This window comes from Barbus barbus (genome assembly GCF_936440315.1).
Source record: "Barbus barbus genome assembly, chromosome: 6".
Lineage (NCBI taxonomy): Eukaryota > Metazoa > Chordata > Actinopteri > Cypriniformes > Cyprinidae > Barbus > Barbus barbus.
Genome location: NC_136734.1, coordinates 897,212 through 919,880, shown reverse-complemented (window position 1 = coordinate 919,880; position 22,669 = coordinate 897,212). Strand labels below are relative to the sequence as shown.

The following is a 22,669-nucleotide window of genomic DNA, read 5'->3' as shown; positions in this document are numbered from 1 at the left end:
CACACACACAGACAGACACACACTCACACAGACACACACAGACACACACACTCACACAGACACACACACACACACACACACACACACACACACTCACACAGACAGACACACTCACACACAGACACACACACACACAGACACACACACACACACACACACACACACACACTCACACAGACAGACACACTCACACACAGACACACACACAGATATACATATATGCATACATCTTCCAATTATATATATATATATATATATATATATATATATATATATATGAGTCACTCCATATTAATAATAAAAATGTAATTCAGTACACATTTTTATTTACTAATTATATAAAAATAGATTTGGTCATATTTGTATTTATAAAATATTTTAATGTTTATTAACAATGATCAAATATAATAGAAATGTATTTAAAAATATAATGATCATTATTAATATATTAATTATAACTTTCATATAAAGATTTTACATTTTTATTGTATTTATTAATTTACTTAAATATATTATTTTTATCAGTATTTATTGATAAGTATATATATATATGTTTGTGTGTGTTATTACATTTTTATTATTCATTACAAATTATGTATAAAATTTAAATGTATTATAATGTGAAAATAATAATACTAATATAACATATTATACATATGCAATGATATAAAAACGACTGAAAGTCAGAATGAATATCTGAATCATGTTAGAAGAGTCCGTAGTAAACGTGGTGTGGTGATGAAGAGTGAGGTTAGATGTCTGGCTGCTGTCTCCTCCATGCTGGACCAGATCAACTCCTGTCTGGACGACACCGACGAGAGAAACGAGGCTCTGAACGGAAAACCAGACGAGCTGCTGGAGTCCAACAGACAGGCTCGGAGAGACTTCAGAGACCAGCATCCTCCTCATCCTCCTCCAGATGAAGAGTCAGAGTCCGCCGAAGACTAGAGGAACAAACCCCCTTCACATCCTAATGCACCTGTAGAGTAGAATATGTACTGATGTCTGTCTAAACTGTGCTGTATTAGATTAAAGCCTCTAATGGCTTATTACTCTCATATGATATGCAATATGAATATGTGACAAAGTTATTATAATGAACTATAAATATAAAAGCTTTAGGGATGCAGTTAGTCCACGGTTCAGTGCATACCTCGGTTTTTAGTTCAGTTCTTTTGCAAACAAATGAACAATAAAAAGCTCCTGTAAACCTCTGCACACTGCTAAAAGCGTGGATTATTGTATGTTTGCTTAACATTTCTTTAGAGAGAGGTATTATTTTTCAGATTTTTAACCCAAAATAGGATGGCTTGGCCATTATTGAGTGCTATGAACACATGTAATGTTTCATTCATACTGGACGCCAGGGGGCGCTCTCACACAGAAAATCCACTTATGCTTCACAGAAGTAATAGAACTGATGCTGATGTTCCAGGAAAGCCCTACTATGGATGAAGGCATCATGACTGAATAAAAAGAAGATATAACGTTAAAACGTTTTGAAGGATGAAATGTAAATGTAGCATCTCAACGATACTAAAATAACACTGATATGGGATTTTTTTTTTTTTTTTATGATCAAGGATGTAAACGGTCAAGTTGTAAAGTTCATAAATAATCCAAAAGTCCTTGTAATCATCAAATGTTTTAATAGAAATGAAAATGAGCCAAATGCAGCAAACAAACATGGGAAACACATGAAGCTCAGCAGCTATAAAACACTCTGGTTCTGTTGTCAGCTGTTGAATAAAAACAGGATATGAGACACACCGCTCTGATCTGGTGATTAGCTTGCCTTAAATGAAGTCTTCCTCTTTCAAAACACTATCATCTGCTCATAATCAGAATCACGAGTCCATGACGGAGCTGCAGTTATTAGCAGAATCCTTCCTCTATCAGCCCATCTCCATTAAAGATGAAGCCAGCATCTCCTGCTTAAACCAGCCTGAAGTGGCTTGCTGGTCTCAGCTGGTTTAAGCTGGTCTTGCTAACCTGACTACTGGGAACTAGTTTGATGGTTGGTTTTCTAAAAAAAAACAGTGAAACGTTTGAGCGGTTCCTTCCATAAGAAACATGAAAAATTAAATTTCCAACATTATTCTGGCAATAACAAATCAAGTCATCAAACGAAGCAGCAGCAATCATACAATCAATAAGATTTGACTGTAATCTGAATACAGTTTGGAAATGAGCTCCGCATCTGATCACATGCATCTGATCGATCAATAACACGACTGACGGAAGATGAACACATATCTTCCTTTCAAAGAGAACATGAACTGCTCACATTTCAACCCAAAAATTATAAAATAAATTATATATATATATACACATACACTTTATGCATCAAGGCTGTATTGTTACACTGCCAGTGATTAAAAAATAGCAAAATGTGTTTAATTGTCATGCTGTAAATCATGTGACAATGTGAGAAAACATTTGGTAACACTTTACAATGTGTCATTTGCTAACATTCGTTAATATATTAACTAACATGAATAATGCATTTATTACACTGTTTATTCATCTTTGTTAATGAAACTAGTTGTTTATTCATGTTAGTGCATTAACTAATGTTAACAAACACAGCTTGTGATTTTAATAATGCATTAGTAAATGCTGAAATTAACATTAAGATGAATAAATGTCTTGTAAAGTGTTAACAAAAATCTGTATGGTCCTACAAAAATAGCAAAAAAAAAAAACGGCAAGAAAAAAATTAAAAATAGCAAAAAAAAAACAAACCAAAAAATGGCTTTATTTTATTAAAGTTACATTTGTCTTTTGTCAGATTTTGGGGTGAGATGCGGTCTGATGCTGTAGGAGTAAGAAGGGTTTGTTGTGAAGAGTGCTTCTCCATCAGCACAGATTCCTGCCGACGCTTCCAGTGTTCAACTAAACAATACAATTCAACTCCACTTATAATCAGCACTCCTCTGATACACAAACAGCAGATCAAACCAACACAGCTCAACACAGGAAACCTAACCATCTCTCAAAAACACGTCCAGGTCAAACTTCACTCCTAAACACAAAGAAATAAAGTTTTACACAAAAAGGAAGCATATTTAGGTCCCATCAATACTTTTTGAACTCTCATTTTCATGCTAATTATGCACATTTTAATCCCAAATTCTTATGAATGAATATATACTATGCATATATAATACATTTGTATGTTTTTTATGTTTTATGTTATAGACACATACTGTAGTCAACATTTGAAGTGGATCAAAACCTTTCATCAAAGTTGTCCTAAAACCAAAATGTGTTCTTGTCTTTGATTAACTTTTTTGATCCACTTCGAATGTTGACTACTGTATATATATATATATATATATACACACACACTTTTTTTTACTGTAATATTGCTCATTACTGTAATATTACACTATATAATTATTGTTTTAAATTAGTTTTAAGTAATGAGAATGAGGGGAAAATGTGCTTTATTATCATGAAAATAATGTCACAATAGAAAACCCCAAAAAGTCCCAAGAATTGGCTTCATTTTCTTTTTGCAAAATATAATTTTTCTTTCTTTGTTTCTCTCTTTCGTCGTGAGACTGTCCAGAATACAATCAGCTGAAACAGAAAGGACTTGTTTGCTAAACTAGAACTGCTGACAGGTTCGGTGTGTGTAGAAATAAGCCATGGGTCCAGGAACATGGTGTCTCTTCTGGATCTTCTGGTTATGAATGCTGCTCCATTCTGGAGTCGGTCCAGCGTCAGTCTCTCAGAAAACAGCACCAAACCCAAACAGACCCTCACAAACACGTACAACTCTTAGTGTGTTTCACACTGTGACATTATTATTTATGACAATTCAGCACATTTTCCCCCGAAAGGTAACATTACTGTAATGCAAAATCATATCTTATTCATTTTTTAAGATTAAAAACGGCATACATTAAATTCAGTGCAACAACTGTTTTGCAATAATGCCATTATTGCTTTGCAGTAATGAGGATAATATTTCACATTACAGTAACTGAGAACTGGAGAGAAGGTGTGCAATTATCATAAAAAATAAATATCATAATTAAATAAATAATGGTCCTAAAATAATCATTTTAGCATATTTATTATATATAATTATAATTGTAAAAAATAAATATAATTATATATTAAAAACATTATATATACACACAGACAGACAAAATAATCTGCCAATGTGGTAAGAAATATGTTATTACAAACAGAAAACAAGATAATTATGCTTACCACATTGGCAGATTATTTAGCTTGTTCTAAGCAAAAACTCACTTAATTTTGACTTTTTTTCTGTAAACAAGACAATTTTGACTTGTCTAGAAAATCCTATATATATATATATATATATATATATATATATATATATATATATATATATATATATATATATATAAATAAAATGCTGAAAAACTGCTTTAAAAGACCTATTTTTAGGACTAAGATTGAAGTATTTAATTTTGATGGTAGGTATGGATGTAGATCTGGCTGGTTTTGGGCTGAAGTCTGAGCTGAACATGTTTCGATGGAAGTGAACCCTTCAGAGTCACGTGCTCCAGCGGCGTATCCCATCATTCCCTTCGTCTGAGGTCCGTGTGCTCATGGCAAACAGGGTCAGAGGCTGAATCTGTGGCACAAACCCATGGAATCGGTCTAGGGCGGGTGCTTTCACTAAGGTCCTCTGAGGCAGATACAGTTTTGTGTGTCTCAGCGTCGTCTCGCTCCTCGTCCTCGTCTCTTAGCAGGAGTCCTGCCCCGGCCCCGGCCGCTCTTCTCCTCGGGCTCCGGCTCCACAGCTTCTTCCTGTGCAAGCGGCTGGACTTCCTGTGTGAGTGGCTGGACTTCCTGTGTGAGCGGCTGGACTTCCTGTGCGAGCGGCTGGACTTCCTGTGCGAGCGGCTGGACTTCCTGTGCGCGGCTGCTGCTGGCGCTGGGATGTGAGGTACTGCTGCAGGACTGCAGGGTCTGTGGAGCTGGTTTTGGGAGGAGAGCGGTTTGATCTGGACTGATGTGGTCTGCTGGTTCTGCTGAGGTTGAGCCGGAGTCTTCCTGCTTCTTTAAGGCTTTGTAACGCTGCACAATCACAAACCAACATTATCATTAACAACTGATGCACTTTATTGCTAATTTAACATGACTGCTCACAATTCTGATGCCTTTCTGAAGCTCATATTAGAGGGAATACATTTATAATAATATTGAATTAATTATGAGGAAGCTGACTTAATGAGTCAATAGCAAACTATTCAGAAACATTTTGTTTCTATAATATGATGTAAAATTGGATATTTAATAGTGTTATTGTTAACTAAATTTAGTGCTGTCAAACGATTAATCGTGATTAATCACATCCAAAATAATACGTGTGTGTGTACTGTGTACTATTTATTATTTATATATAAATACACACACGTACAGAATATATTTTGAAAATATTTACGTGAATTATTTTGAAAATATTTACATGTATATATTTATATTCCTATATTTTATATTATATATAACTATATTTAACACATAAACAACATTTTTCATACATATGTAGATGCATGTGTGTGTATTTATATATACAGTACATAAATATACACAGCACACACACATATATATATATTATATAAACAAGACTTTGGATAAGATTAATCGCGATTAATCGTTTGACAGCACTAACTAAAACTGAACATAACTTTAAATAAAATAATATAAATATATAAAACAAATATTAGATTAAAAACTCTAAAAAAAGGAAATAAAAATGATAAGTTACAAGCTACTTGAAAACGTAAAAAATAATCAAAATGAATAAAACATTCAATTAAATTACTAAAACTAAAATAAACAAACCTAAAAATCTCAAATTTAAAAAATAAAATGACAAAAATAACAAAATGACTAAAAACTAAAATGAAAAACTGAAAATACAAAAATAAACGCTAATTTTAAACATGAATAAATACTATAAAAGTATATAAATAATACTAAAATAACACTGATTCCAGAGAAAATAAATGCAGGATATTTGATCAATATTATTTTACTATAACAAGATGGTGAAAATGTCTCTATATAAAATGAGACTGAAACAAATAACAGGAAACAAAGTCTTTTAAAAGATGAAAAATGATTAAAAAACAAACCCTTTGGAATAAAATTCCCTGATAAATTGTTCACAATTAGGGCAGGAACATGAACTAAGAACATCAATTTTGATTTCCTGCAGACTTATAAAAATAAAATCAAGCTATCCTTTTGAATAGTTAGTTAAGTATACCATAAACTAACCAACTGCTAACCACAAGATGATCTCATTTATGCAAGAAGTGTTTATCTGGCACAAAAACAATGAGAATCTGAGCCTAGAAATAAACGGAAACAGGACAATTTACACAAAATATTAATAAATCTAAATAACAAGCAAATGAACCGAAATCAAATTTATAATCTGCAGTATTTAATAAATGCATAACATTAATAATTATTTATTGATACATACAAATAAACATATTTATTTTGCTTCAAAAAGGTGACAGAAAGCGACAAAGTTTTGCGTTTGCAGCTTGTTGGAGAAACATGCATCGGATCGTACCTTGAGACTCTGGAAGTGTTTGAGCGTCTTGCAGTGTGTGTGTCGAGCCGAAGACTCAAAGTGATAGAACTGATTACAGAGACGACAGAGGAAACCAGCCACGGGCACCACAAAACTCGAGCCTGCCGATGAATGAATAATCAATAATGCTTTTCAAACACATCTGAGAACAAGAAGGTTCAGTGTAACTAGTGATCGACAGCTTTTCAGAAGATGATGCTGATATCTAGCGAGCAGATGAGTGATATAATACTGATATGAGACCCTGCAGCACAAAAACAGTCATGAGTAGCACAGGTATATTTGTAGCAATAGCCAACAATACATTGTATGGATCAAAATTATACATTTCTCTTTTATGACAAAAATCATTAGGATATTAAGATCATGTTCCATGAAGATATTTAGTACATTTCCTACCATAAATATATCAAAACTTCATTTTTGATTAGTAATATGCATTGCTAAGAACTTCATTTGAACAACTTTAAAGGAGATTTTCTCAATATTTAGATTTTTTTGCTCCCTCAGATTCCAGATTTTCAAATAGTTGTATCTCAGCCAAATATTGTCCTATCCTAACAAACCATACATCAATGGAAAGATTATTGCTCACATATGAACAAAAAACTTCCAACATTTTGTAAGTGACAAAAGGGGAGTAAACCCTGAGGTCTGTGGCTGATGATCACTCACCGTACACCGTGTCAGAGTCGAACTCCTCGTCTTCGGTCAGATCCTCGAGGGTGACCTCCATCTGTGCAGACAAGCCCTCCTGCAGGAGACACACAGAGTCACACCAGCACACACACACAGAGTCACACCAGCTCAGCAGCACACACACACACACACACACACTCACACACGCAGACAGACTCTCACTCTCACACACACACTCACACACACACACACATGTGAAGATCTTCACCTTCCCATTGTCCTCTTCCTCTCTCTCGTCGTCGCTGCACTCTCCGTCCTCTTCACCCAGAAACATGTCAGCATTCATCAGATCCGACTCCTTCCACAGCTGATCCAGACAAAACACAGCAGAGAGATTACAGCTCTGTCACCTCACTAACACGCTTTCTCTTCTGATTACAATTACATCTTTTTATATTTTATATAAATATTAAATATATTTTTCTGGACTCCTTTGTAATGGTTAAATTTAATTTTAATCAAAAAGCATGTCTAACTAATTAAAATCATGAAACTTGCATAATTTCACATCAATTTATTAAAAGTTTAACAAAAATGACATGTTTAGGGCCCTATTTTATTTTTGTCCTGACCAAATTCTGTTTTAGCATGTCTAATTATTTGAATGCATAAAATAACTTATTTAAATTTATTCTTACATTAGCCTTATAAATTTTTTTTATTTTCACTATTACAGTTTCTGCTAATATTTTGAATTAGATCTTATTTTTATATTTTATGTTTTCATTTTCATTTTAGTTAAAGGTTTAGTAATTTTGTTGTGTGTTCTTGTCATTATTTAAATATCTATCTATAAAGTTTTTTTTTTTTTTTACTTATTAGTTTTAGTTTATTGGGTTTTAATTACTTTAACACTAATTCATTAAATAATTAAACTAAATGAAAATTAGAAAGGTTGCCTTGGCTACTAGCTGAAATAAAATAAGTTAATTATTTTATTATTTTTTTAAACAAAAATACATTTAAATATTTTTTTACTTGAAATAAAACAAACTCAAATAAAATAAAATATGAAACTTAATTTCAGCTAGTTGCCTATGCAACTTTTCTCATTTTAATTTAGTTTAACTAGATGTACTAAAATAAACAAGATGGAAATAAAATAAAACTATTTAAAAAAATGTCCAAAACACAAGAGACTTTCTAAAACTTTGCTCAAATTTCACAAATAATTCCACAGAAATGGCAAATAAAACATCTTTCTTTCTTTTTTTACAGTGTAGTGCACTGCATGTGCTATAGACTACAGTATTAAGTGCATTACTCCGAAATACATTTCTGTTCATGTTTACAAACTAAAGGACAAATTAAAATGATATTATGTGGAAATTGCATGTTGCAGATGCCGTATATGAATATTACACTCCATTGAAGAGAAACAATCGTCCCCAACACTTTTCAATGCATTTCAAGAGTGAAAGATCGATTTTGATTCACCGTATTAATAACACGACATAATCAATCATCACCTGCTCGACTCGCTGCTTGTGCTCCGTCGACTGCATGTGCTCCACAAACTCTCTGTGTGTCCTGAAGAGCAGCTTACAGACGGTGCAGCTGGAGCTGGACGAGCGGCTACAGCGCTGTACACACACACACACACACACACACACACACACGTTAGTTTTTGTGGTTTATGGGGACTCTCCATAGGCGTAATGGTTTTTATACTGAACAAACTGTATGTGCTATTGCCCTACACCAACCCTACACCTAAACTTAGCCCTCACAGGAGACTTTGTGCATTTCTACTTTCCCCAAAAAAACCTCACTCTGTATGATTTATAAGCGTTTTGAATAGTGGGGACATGGGGAAATGTCCTGAAAAGTCTCCTTCACCTTGTTATACCTGTGTCGTTATACACATTTATTGATTTATTAGATCCGACTCCTTCCACAGCTGATCCAGACAAAACACAGCAGAGAGATTACAGCTCTGTCACCTCATTAACACGCTTTCTCTTCTGATTACAATTACAATTATATTAAATATATTTTTCTGGACTCCTTTGTAATGGTTAAATTTAATTTTAATCAAAAAGCATGTCTAACTATTTAAAATCATGAAACTTGCATAATTTCAAATTCTCAAATGTTTCTAGATGTTTATGCTCCGAGGCAGATTGCCGGCAACAGTTATTTTAGGATAGTTTGTGGCTGAGGACTCCTCTTCACTGCTCCTATCCTTTCACAGATTTAGGAGCTAGTTTTAGCACTAAAACGCTTTGTGAAATACTCTTAAAGCTAAAATGTAGGAGTCGTACGTTTAGGACTGACAGACCCATTATATTTAAGATTTTCTCCTGAATCAGTGATTTTGAGCTACTTTTAGCCTCGAGATGTTTTGTGAATACGGGCCCTGGTTAGGAATATTGTCCTGTTCACCTTGTGCTCCTTGGTTCTGCGATGCTCCATGACGTTAGTGGTGAAGTGCATCTGGCAGGTGGAGCACCATCTCTGCAGACCCGGTCTCTTCTCACTGCAACAACAGAAGGACAGACCGTTCAGAAGGACAGGCGGCGTGAAGCGTAAAAACAGAGGAGTGAAAACAAACGCATATCACTCTTGCAACAGGAGACTGAGGACAAAAATGAGCATGCTTTCAGTTACGAGCTGTGCAACTTTAAATATAGTGTGTGCATTTCAGGAAAGATAACTGAAATTTTCCTCTTCAATTAAGATCTGTTGTTTATTTTCTAGAATATAAAGTAGTAATGCACCAAAAGTTTGCCAATGAGTGCACAATAATTTCATAAAATCTCAATTTTAGTGAAAAAAAAAACATTATGGGGAACAAAATGAATAACAAGTGAGTAAGTGTTGGATTAAATCTGGTAAAATGTTACACATCGCTCTTTGTATGGTTGTAAAATACATTCATGAAAAGAGTAATATATTTATATATAAATATATAGGGCCTACTATAAAATTAAAAGACATTTCTTTTAAATGTACAGCACAGTAATGAGGCATCAACCTCTATATGAACAAGAAAGGCTATTAATAATTAAGTAAAAATAATAATCACAGCACTCCGCATAGAAAAGTTCAAAGCACCAAGGGAAGAGACATTGATGCGTAGTGCATTAAATCTGTGTGATAGTTTATTGAGCCTTTTCTTTGAACAGTGTTAAATCTCTGTGCTCGTGAAGAACATAGTGCTCTCTACTCAGTGTTGTGATCTAACACGAAACAAAACGAAACTCCAAGATAAATCCTTTTCTGAAAAAACATTTATCTTTATTTACAGGTCAAGTATAATATTATGAACATTGAATCATCTTGAAGAGAGTTTGATCGTCTTCACTCGTCAGTGAACGCTGAATGGAGGAAAACAGACAGAGTAAACTAGACTTAAATATTCATTTCTACCTCACATTAAATTATGTAGCAGCTTCAGAACAATTGGAATATAGTGCACGAAAACTTTATGGTGCTTTATGATGTTTTTGTGGCGTTCGTGGGGCTTAACAATAACACAGTAGTATACGGCTAATATCAGATTTGGATTGATCTAGTCTGACCCATACCCCGAACTGACAGAGAATGCCAATATTGGAGCTGATACCGATCCTGAATATCGGATCGACGCACCCCTAATAATCCATAATAACTCTTCCTCCAGTGAAAAAGAGCATCTCCTGTTGTCTCTCACATCAAAATCCAGCCACATATTAGTTTAGAGCTGTCTTAAACTCTGCTTGATCTGCAGATTTCTCTCCTGATTCAGACCAGAACACTTTTTCACTGGAGGAAGAGTTATTATGGATTATGGACTCAGATTTTATTTTTAAAAAGTCTTAATTAGGGCTGGGACGATAAATCAATGCAGAATCGATTCTGAGATTTTCAGAATGCAACGCAATTCCTCTGGAATCAATTCTGAGCATCGATTTTAACAGCAGATGGCGCTCTATGCTAGTGTTCATCCACACACTCAAATGCTGATGAAGAAGAGCGCTTGTGTGTTCGGCTGAGTCTGTAATCTCACCTCGGCTCAGAATGCTTTTATGACGCCAGATTAATGTAAACACAGCCCACTGTGAACACCCTTGTAATTCGCTTCAACCTTTTCGAATCTTATGAATGATTATTTTAGGTTCGAGTGTGTGTAAGGATTTGGAAACAAGCAGAGTACCGCTGTTTCTGAAGCATCTGCTGTTTAAAACTAAGCTCAGAATCGTCTCGAGAAAGAATCGCGATGCATTCGGAAAATCTCAGAATCGATGCAGAATCATTTCTCGATTTGCGATGCAATGATTTATCGTCCCAGCGCTAGTCTCAATGCTGGATTAGTTTCAGGTTCTGTCTTCTCCAGATGTTAACTGATGGACTGGAGTGCTGTGGATTATTGTGATGTTTTTATCAGCAGTTTGGACTCTCATTCTGACGGCACCCATTCACTGCAGAGCATCCATTGCTGAGACACTGATGCAGAAACACATTTATACAAACCTGATGAAGAAACACACTCATCCTAATCTTGGATGGCCTGATTCCAGTAAGGTACTGAAGCATAAATGCATTAAATCATCAGAATCTCTCACCCGTCTCTGCGAGCTCCTTGCAGGGACTCCTGGACTCGCGGCAGCAGCGTAACGAGACACGCATTGCTCATGTGCTGGATCTCCATCATCTTCTGCTGGTGCGTCAGTCCATTCATATGGCTCTGGAAATTCTGCACACACAAGATTTCTTTACATTTATGCATTTAACAGACGGGTTCATCCAAAGCGACTTGCAAAAGAAGAACAAAAGCAATGGGTCAAACTGCTTTTCATCAGTGAGGGCTATGAAAAGCATCATAATTCTTGTCAAAGTCTTGCACCAATTATGCTGCTAATATATCGGGTCATGTAAACGATATCAGAGAAACTTACTTGCTGGTTATGACAAGTGATGTTGCAAATATAGCAGAAGAACTTGTTAGAGGTCTCTGCCGCTGCGTCTTTGACCTCCTCGGGAGTGTCTGTGGTCTCCTTGATCTCAGGGAGCGAATCGGAGCCTGCGGCGTCGTCTGGACCGTCGCTGATCTGCGGCTCAACCTCTTTATCTGGAGCTTCTGTGTTTTCAACCTGCTGAAGATAAACAAATAAGACACATGTTGACATTATCTGAAGAAAAAAAAGAGTTGACTATCCACAGCTCGAGTTCCTCCTACAGTGTGCATCTGTGTGATTCTTTCACCTGTTTTATGGTGAAAACTGTGTATCTGGTCTCTTAGATCATACAGAGATGATGGTACAAACCTCAGCCACTTGACTCGGTTCATCCGCTTCTGCAGCCAGCGCTCCGTCCACACCGCCTCCCTCCTGCAGCGTGAGCTCTGAAACACATCAGATCACTCACAGGAAGAGGACTCCACGCTCATTCATAACACATAACTATACGCTCATCTATAGAGAGGACTTCCAGCTCAAAGCACATGGTTTCTAGAGACAGAAGAAAGTGCTGCGCAACCCGACGATCACAGCCAATCAGAACATGACGCTTATTACACAGCTGTGAGGCGTTCATGTGGATTTACACGTGGAGTTATTATAGTTAATATAGTATATTTATTTTATTATGTATTATAAATACATACACACACACACACATATATATATATATATATATATATATATATATATTACATATATATATATATATACACACATCCACTACCGGTCAAAAGTTTTAGAACAGTAAGATTTTTAATGTTTTTTAAAGAAGTCTCTTCTGCTCACCAAGACTGCATTTATTTGATCCGAAGTACAGAAAAAAAACTGTAAAATTTTGAAATACTTTTACTATTTAAAAAAACTGTTTTCCAATTGAATATATTTTAAAATGTAATTTATTCCTGTGGTTTCAAAGCTGTATGTGTGTGTGTCGCTCTCATATATATATATATAATAGAAAAATTACACAAACATTAACCGAAATAAAATATTTTTAAAAACTTGCACAACATCTCTCATTTTCATTTAGTTTAACTTGATGTATTACAGTAAAAACATTAAATTAAATAAACTACATGGACATAATGACAAAAACCACTAAAAGGCAAAAGCACAAAAAAACATACTAAACCTTTAAAATGAAAATATAAAATCTAAAAATAATTAATTAAAAACTAATACTGAAACAACACTATAATTCCCGGTTAGGGCAATTTAACAGGTCAATAACATATTTTTACAGAAAAATTGGTGTTAAAATTGACATGGTTTAACATTCCTCGATTGTAATGGCATTACTGCAAATATCATTTCTGTTGTTTTTTTAATGTTTTTAAACAAATGATTTTATCACTCCCAGCTGGTCACAGATGTAGGTTTAATCAGGTGAAATCCTCCTTACCTGCAGGATCTGGGCTCTTATATTCAGCACTCTGAGCTGATTCTGTCTCCACAGGCTCCTCTGACCTGCACAAACACACAAAACACATGATTTTCCTCCTCAAACGCACTCAAACACACCGAGAGCAAACAGAACACGTCACAAACCGGATCAAATCAGCCTTCGTTCTCAATGAAAGTGTGACAAGAGGAGTGATGTGCATAATGAATCTGTCCCAATAAGCAAGTAACTGTTGTCTTTAAGGACACTTGTGATATTAACAGAGAGATGTAAAGCCACTGACTCTTGTGTTTTGTGTTTTTTGGCCGCTGGTTCGTCGGGCTGCTCTGAAGACTCCTGAGATCCCGGATCGGCTGCAGCGGACGCTTCATCTGTTCACATCAAAACACACATGCTTTATGATTTACATAGATTATAAATAGATATTTAAATAGATTATAAGAGCTCTAAACATTTTATTGCATCTCTTTCGTTACTATGATAATCTCTGATTCTACATCGCACAATTCCTATATTTTAAATTAATTTATATTATGTTTTGTGCATTTGTTTATTGTATAAAACAAATTGTCTGATTTGATTATTTTATTGGGTGTATGTGGATTGTATATGTTCATGTATGTATTAATCAGCACCGCATTAAAAAAAAACCCTGCTGATATGCAAAAAAAAATTAATTCCCATCATGCCACAAAATAATGAAGATTTTTCAAACTATACTTATGTATCGGCTTTAATGCACTTATCAAAACAAAAACAGACACGTCTCAAGCTTTGATTTTACTGAGAACAATGTGTTCAAAATGTATAATTTAACTTACAATCCTCAAAGGAGTGGAAATGTATTTAAATACTACTTAATGTCAAAGAACTCTACATGAACAAGTTTCTAAATAAGCTTTTTCACAAAATCTGTGATTTTCTGTGACTGTTTGGATGCAATAAAAGCAGAAAAAAATGTCATTTTTCTTTTATTACCGGCCATAATTCTAACCTTAAAATCAGGATCAGGCATAAAATAATGTGTGATAATTAGTTGTAATCTGGCTCAGATTCAGGTGTTTTTCTGCTGATTAAGAGAGAATGTGAGATTTCTTCACCTTATAAATGGTCGTCAAAAGCAAAAATGCTCTGAAATGCATCTTTTGTGACCTGTGCTGGCAAAATGAGCAAATTTACAAAAATTCTCCATTAAAAGATTTTTAAAATTATGTATGATTGGTTGGAACCGGACGTAAAATGACTGAGCTAAAGTCGATAGAGTCAGACAATATTGAGTTTTCTGAAGGTCCCAAAGCAAAATCACTGAGCAACATTGCATCTTTTCCTCCAGTTCTTTTCTTAATAATATTATTAATAATCACAATATAGCCTTTTTAAAATTTTATCTTTGTTCTTATAAACAAGAACAGATGCAAAAAAGCAGTAGAACAAATATAAGAAACAAATAATGCATTACCTTTTTCATTTTACATCTAAAAAAATCCTTCAAGTAAGAAAAACAAATAATAAAATGTAAAAATCCCTTTAGTGTGTTCATTACATTATTAACTACAAAAGCATTTCAATCAAGAGCAGTGAATGATTCCCTCTTTTATCGTTAGATTAACATTAATGAGACAGACGGCCTGTATATGAAGACCTACTGTAATGCACGGATCTAATGTAATGTTTCACATCTGATGTTTTTACCCAAACATTCACTTCAGGCATAACAGATTATGTTTGTGTGAATACTTGAATACTGTATTTCTTTATATATGTGTGTATATTTATCAGGAACGCACGTTTCGAGTAACAGTCAGAGGAGAAAAGGTACTAGAAAACATACAAATAATGATAATTTTAGATGTTTAATTACTATTGGGATCGCTAGAAAAACATCAAATTCGCCATTTTTCACTTTTTTTTTTGTGCATGTAGCTCAAAATTAGCCTGTGCACATTCACACTCATTTTGCCAGCACGGATCACGCATTTTGTGAGAAAATGTGACATGCAAGACCAAAACTGACACTATTTTTGTGAATAACCAGCACAAAATTAGTAAGAAACAAGTATTTCATTCAGAAAATATGATGCAGGGCTGTATGTTTTTTCAATCCTGCTTGTCGTTATTCTTCAGGAAACAAGTGTTTTGTAGAATTACTAAAACATTCCTCCTTTTCTGTTACGATTGCGGATCTCTGTATATACATTTGGTTCATGCACAGTTACCTCTGCTGCTGCTGGCCTCTGATTGGCTGTCGATGCTGGCCACAGATTTCTGCTCATTTTCCCTCTTTCTGTCCGGCTGACGAGCCTGAAACTCCTGTGTGCGTTCAGTTAGCAAAAGAGCCACAGATTTACCAAATACAGCGGGTAACATAAGTATTGAACACATCACCATTTTTCCCAGTAAATATATTTCTAAAGATGCTGTTGATATGAAATTTTCACCAGACATCAATAACAACACAAGCAATCCATACACACAAAGAAAACAAAACAAATAAGTTCATAAATTAAGTTATGTGTAATAAAATGGAATGACACAGGGGAAAAGTATTTGTTTTCTTTGTATGTATGGATTGCTTGTGTTGTTATTGATGTCTGGTGAAAATTTCATATCAACAGCATCTTTAGAAATATATTTACTGGGAAAAATGGTGACGTGCTCAATATGCCATAATATATCATTTATATAATGAAAAGTGTTGTATGTCAAAAATAAAATTCAAATGTACAATCCATACACAGCTGATAACACACACACTCACATTGGTGAAATAGCGCGTGTGTGGCGTGAAGTGTCGTGGGAATCCCATGTGTGGGGTTTTGATGGCGACCCCCATCGGAACAGGCCCCAGAAGAGACGCTCTGGACCCCGCAGTGAAGAACTGAGGAAACTGCTGGCCTCCCATCGCAAAGCCACGCATGCCACCTGCTTCACACAGGACCAAAAACACACTCAATACAACACCTACAGGATGCCCTGCCCCTAAAATTAGATTTTGGAAAAAATGACTGTATTAAGAGTTAAGAGAATCACTACAAAGAATAATGGGAATCACAAATAAATTCAAAAGTAAAATGCCTGGATGTCTTGCAGAAATGCTACAAATAATAACTGGCTAAATCTGGAATATTTTACATTTATTTTATGCATTATTAATGTGTAATTGTCTCTAAATAAATAAATTAATAAACACATACATAAATAAAGGTTCTAGAAAGAAGCCTCAAAATACTTTTTCTCTTTTGATTTTGAGGTGATATCAATTATATTTACTTGATACATATTACTAATTATATAGTGCATCTATGCATCTAATGTAGGTTTATCAAGAGAGTACTACTCGAAAAGAAAATCTCAAGGAAACTTGTTTTGTCAATATCAGCGCTATTAGAGTTAACAAATTAAAAGCATTAAAAAACCTTGTTTCAGCTCATATTTTTCAGTTTCATTTTCGTTTAACTAAAAATAAATAAACTAAAACTATGTAAACATATTTTAAAACATTATGGAATTAACAAAATTACAATAATTTCAACTAAAATGAAAAACAATGTAAAAATCTAATTCAAAAGTCTAATTCAAAATACTAACAAAAATTCTATTAGAATATCAATAGATTTATACATCAACTGAAAGCTGAATAAAAATAATTTGTTATGATAGGACAATATTTGCTGAGATGCAACTATTTGAAAATCTGGAATCTGAGGGAGCAAAAAAATCTAAATATTGAGAAAATCTCCTTTAAAGTTGTTCAAATGACGTTCTTAGCAATGCATATTACTAATCAGAAATTAAGTTTTGATATATTTACGGTAGGAAACTCACAAAATATCTTCATGGAACATGATCTTAATATCCTAATGATTTCTGGCATAAAGGAAAAATGTATAATTTTGATCCATACAATGTATTGTTGTCTATTGCTACAGATATACCTGTGTTACTCATGACTGCTTTTGTGCTGCAGGGACACATATAGTGCGTGCTATATTAGGATGCATGAGTTTACCCTGCATCTGCTGCATGAGCAGCGCCCCCTGCAGCATGGGGTTGGGAGCGATGATGGTCTGCGTGGCGGAGCACAGGTTCACCATACGGGCAGATGGAGGCGCGGGAGCGGGAACCGCCATAGGCCTGAAAACACAAACACAGAGGATATAAACTCATGCATGTTCATCATGCATCATATTCAGCACAAAATAATAGAGTCATGAATGTGATGCTGAATGTGATGCTGGCGGTACCGTGCGTGTGTGATGTGATGGGCGGGCGGAGGCTGTGGTGGAGGAGGAGGTGGAGGAGGCGTCTGCTGCTGGAACAGCTGCTGTAGCTGCCGCAGATGCTGATGAAACTGCTGCTGCTGCTGCTGCTGCTGGTGATGGTTAAACATGCTGACGTCTGCCTGTTGATACCAGAGATTCACCGCTTCACTGCAGCCTGAGAGAAAACACACACATAACACGCTTTAACATGTGCAGAGCATTACATTCCTGCATTCAATAGATGCTTTTATCCAGAGAGGAGCATAAGCAATGCATAAAAGTGAATGATACATTAATGATCAATAGACTATTTTTCCTTTTAACAAATTACTTATGACTAGAACTAAAATAGGGCATGATATGACATGAACATCTATTATGGAAGCCCATTTCCAAAACAATAAAAAAAAATAAAAAAACACTGCACATTTTTAACTCTTTTTGTGTTTATGTCTCTCAATTCTGGCTTTTCTTTTTTGCAGAATTGCAAGATATAAACACAGGTAACACTGTGATTATAATTATTCATGAGATCATACAATGCATTATAAGGTGCATTAATTAATGCATTAAAACTACTTTTATAATGCATTATGCATAAAAGCTTTAAGTAAAGTGCTAGCAAGCACAGAATTGTGAGATATAAACTCAGAAGTATTCGTTTTTCTGACACTTTCCTTTTCATCTTGCAATTCTGTTTTTTGTTTCCGCCACAGAATAAAAATAAAAAGGTAATTATGACTTTTATCTCACAATTATGACTTTTTTCCCTCGCAATTTTGTGTTTAGTGCTATCAAACAATTAATCCAAAATAAAAGTTTGTTTACATAATATATGTGTGTTCTGTGTATATTTATTATGTATATATAAACACACACACATGCATGTATACATTTCAGAAAAATGTTGTTTATATTTTAAATATATTTATATATAATATAAATTACAAGAATATAAATATATACATGTAAATATTTTCTAAATATATACTGCATGTGTATGTATATATACATAATAAATATACTCAGCACTAGTTTTTATCTGTTATATCATCTGAATTCCTGTCAGAAGTGCACAAAAAACACCTAAAAACTCACAAATACCTTTTCTATTTTTATTCTGAGGCAGAAACGGGCTTCCATACATATTGCATCTGTTTACACATCAAAAATAGCATAAATTCTGTAATTTTATTGAATCAACCCGTTCATTATTTAATAGGTAATATGCTTATTTCAGATAAAAACTATTCATAACAGAAGTCATTTACAATGAGATCTCCATTTACATATTTAAAACTCTAGTAGCAAAAAAAACCCCCAAAACAGCTTGTTTAAGTTTAAAGGTCAAAACCTGCATTTTATAAATGAGAAAGATGCTGTCTAGATAGGCGCCTCGGCAGGGTTTGGGACAGAGCCGTGCTCTTTATCTGTGTGCTATCCGCTAAGAGCTAGCCGTCCATAAACACGACACCACCAGCGCCCCGCAAACCTCTCGCATAACGCTCGTATTCTGAACTCTGGCGTCAGCTGACCTGCAGAATAAAAGCTACTCACGAACTCTGCCGCCGGGTTTATGAGTTTAATAGCGGAGAAACGAGCTGCAGCCTGCTGAAACCTCCTCTGTCACGTTAGCGGCGCTGAAGCTAACACACTCTCGCCGGTCTGCGCGCGATCATAGCGAGCGACACACAGCGCCCCCTGCAGGACCGGAGGAGCGACTGCGTCTCAGACCACACACTACACGATCAGATCACATCAGATCAGATTTATTGGCCAGGGATGTTTACACATACGAGGAATTTGTTATAGTGACAGAAGCTCCACAGTGCAACAGAAAGACAGGACACAGATAATAAATAATAATATACAGATAGGCAATGTACAAAACTGCAAAAACACAATATATAATATAGACAACTATGTGTACAGGTCTGATATGTGCAAATTTGAAATGAAAAAATAAGTAAGTGTGGTGAATAAATAATGTATGATAGTGTTGTGTGTTCCACGTTTATTATTGAGTGTTCATGAGATGTATTGCCTGAGGGAAGAAACTGTTCCTGTGTCTGTGTGCTGCTCAGAGCTCTGTAGCGTCCACCAGACCGTAACAGTTCAAAGACTGTGCTGATATCTAGTTTCATTTATTTTATTGATTAATTTATCATATTGTGTTATGTGTAGGCTATCTGTTCCCTCCTGCTGGAATGACCTGCAGCACTCAATCCCATCTTCAAGAATCGGCTAAAAACACATCTCTTCCATCTTTATTTGACCCTCAAACTCTAGCACTCTGTTGTAATTCTGTTTTATCTATTTGTTTTCTTTTTTAATTACTGTAAAAACAAACCGCTCGACCCTCTACACTTGCACTCTCTATTCGTTTTCTAACTGCTTGATTTCTTTAAAAAAAGGCCTCTAACATTAGCTTTTTCTATTCTATACTTGTTTTCTATTTGTTATATGTATATGTGCAATGTGTGTGTATATGCATGCATGTATGTATATATATATATTATTATTATTTAAAAAATAAATAAACCTTGCTACATGTACTATGTTAAGCTAACTGTTTTGTTGGTTTTGATTGCTTCTATTGCCTGCTGGGCAGCGTGGGGGAAATATCACCTTGTGTGCTGCAATTAGTGTCCAAGGAGTCCTGCATCACCCTTCCACTCTCGGTCCCTACAATACAGGACAGATCATTGCATTTCTAGACGCACTACATGCAGGTGAACAGGACAGACCACAGCAGCCCAGGTTTGGTGTCATCTGGGATAATGTTAGTTTCCACCGGGCAGCTCTGGTCCGAGACTGGTTCAACAACCATAACCATTTCTCACTTTTATACCTGTCCCCTTACAGCCCCTTTCTGAATGCAATCGAGGAATTGTTTTCTGCGTGGCGGTGGAAAGCATATGATCGCAACCACACGCCTGCATGACTCTTCTGCAAGCAATGGAAGAGGCATGCGGAGACATTGAGGGGGGATCAATCCAAGGGTGGATTCGGCACACAAGGCCATATTTTCCCCGATGCCTAGCCCGCGAGGACATCTCCTGTGATGTTGACGAGGTCTTGTGGCCAGATCTGAACAGAAGGAGGGATCCATAAGCCCCCCAAAGATGTTTCTCCTCATTCCTCTTCCTCTTCCTGCAAACACTGCCTTTCATTTTTGTTGAAAAATTTCACCTGTTGCCTTTTTAAAGTGCGTACACCTGATTGTTGAGTTTACAGTAAAGCAGCTAAGTGTCTGCACACCTGAGGGCCGTGTTTGATCAACTGGTTCATACGTGTAGTATTTTGGAAAGCAGTGCCTTAAAATGGCAAAGAAGTGACAACATGTTAGATTTCTGTGTGTAATGTTGAGAAGTGTGTTTAGTGTCTTGCAAAACAATGTGTGAGGCTGAGAATGTGCTTGTTGTGCAGATTTGGGCTGAAGTTTTGCTCCTTGGGTGTCAGGTTTCACTAACTGTGTGTTATTTTTAATTTTAGGGTGTAAGCAATCGTACAAAACTGTAATACTAGTTCACAACAATCACTTTAGCAATGTTTGTACTATTTTCTGCTTATTTTGAAAAATAAAAGAATTTTTGTTCAATAAATATACTGTCATTCAAATATATTAATATAAAAATATATTAACAGAATCATTTTAATCATTAAAAGTAAAGATTCTGAAAGTATTGAAGGAGATCCAATAATAATTTAATATATATTTACAGTAGTAACAATAAACTATATTTTATTATATAATATGATTAATATCATGTTTTAAATATGATGGTCCCCTTCGTTTTTTCTTTCCCTCCCTGACTGCTGTGTCATCAGTTGTGCTACTTAATGTTCACACATAGATAAATGTGTGCTATTTCTGTTCATTTGTGATTCTAGTTATATTGTGTTTGTGTTTTCTACAAGAAAACACAGTTAAACCTGTGCAAAATTACGCCGTTCTTGTGTAGAGTTTTGCAGAAAACACTGAGCAAATTGGAACATACGTGTGTGTGTGTGTGTGTGTGTGTGTGTGTGTGTGTGGTGTTTGTGTGTGTGTATGTGTGTGTTTTTGTGACAAATGAGGACATAAATGTGTATAACGACACAAGTATAACAAGGTGAAGGTGACTTTTCAGGACATTTCCCCATGTCCCCACTTTTCAAAACACTTATAAATCATACAGAGTGAGGTTTTTGGGGGAAAGTAAAAATGCACAAAGTCTCCTGTGAGGGCTAAGTTTAGGTGTAGGGTTGGTGTAGGGCAATAGCACACACAGTTTGTTCAGTATAAAAACCATTACGCCTATGGAGAGTCCCCATAAACCACAAAAACCAACATGTGTGTGTGTGTGTGTGTGTGTGTGTGTGTGAGTGTGTGTGTGTGTGTGTGTGTGAGTGTGTGTGTGTGTGTGTGTGAAAGCAGGTGAAATGTGTTAAACGTTTCGAGAATCGTCTGAATGGTTTGGAAATCTGTGCCAAATGAATCAGTTACAGTGTGTTAGCAATCGAGAAAAACTGTAAATGCAGTGCTTCATTTTGCAAGAGATGTGAGGCATTTTGCATTTTCTGCGTGCATTTTTTTTTTAAGTTTTAAGAAAGAGGCGAAGTTGAAAATGTGTGCAAGCTGTTGAAAAAAACAATATTTCTGTCCTGTCTGTTTGAGTGTCAGGTTTCAGAAATTATGTGACAAGTAAAGATTTTGTGTAAACAGCTGAAAAAACCTACTTGAAAAGTGCGCCGCCTAGCGACAAGAGAAAAGCGGCTCATCATC

At 35.3% G+C, this 22,669-nt stretch overlaps 1 protein-coding gene across 3 annotated transcripts; it reads right to left on the bottom strand.

Moving 5' to 3' along the window:
* Positions 1 to 4,402: 4,402 nt before the first annotated feature.
* LOC306871832 (uncharacterized protein) lies at positions 4,403 to 19,542 on the bottom strand. 3 transcript variants are annotated; one of them, XM_079420014.1, is made up of 16 exons: positions 19,459 to 19,542; positions 17,884 to 18,076; positions 17,649 to 17,773; positions 16,398 to 16,564; positions 15,856 to 15,949; positions 13,923 to 14,013; positions 13,640 to 13,704; positions 12,544 to 12,620; positions 12,175 to 12,372; positions 11,842 to 11,972; positions 9,680 to 9,773; positions 8,764 to 8,877; positions 7,503 to 7,601; positions 7,271 to 7,349; positions 6,575 to 6,696; positions 4,403 to 5,064 (listed from the first exon to the last, which is right to left on the bottom strand). In XM_079420014.1, the coding sequence occupies exons 2-16, from the start codon at positions 18,027 to 18,029 to the stop codon at positions 4,699 to 4,701; spliced, it is 1,968 nt and encodes a 655-aa protein (XP_079276140.1). In that variant the 5' UTR covers positions 18,030 to 18,076; positions 19,459 to 19,542; the 3' UTR covers positions 4,403 to 4,698. The 3 variants fall into 3 exon arrangements, with proteins under 3 accessions (XP_079276140.1, XP_079276142.1, XP_079276141.1); XM_079420016.1 differs by having other exon boundaries at positions 12,175 to 12,369; XM_079420015.1 differs by having other exon boundaries at positions 16,398 to 16,561.
* Between the last annotated feature and the right edge of the window lie 3,127 nt (positions 19,543 to 22,669).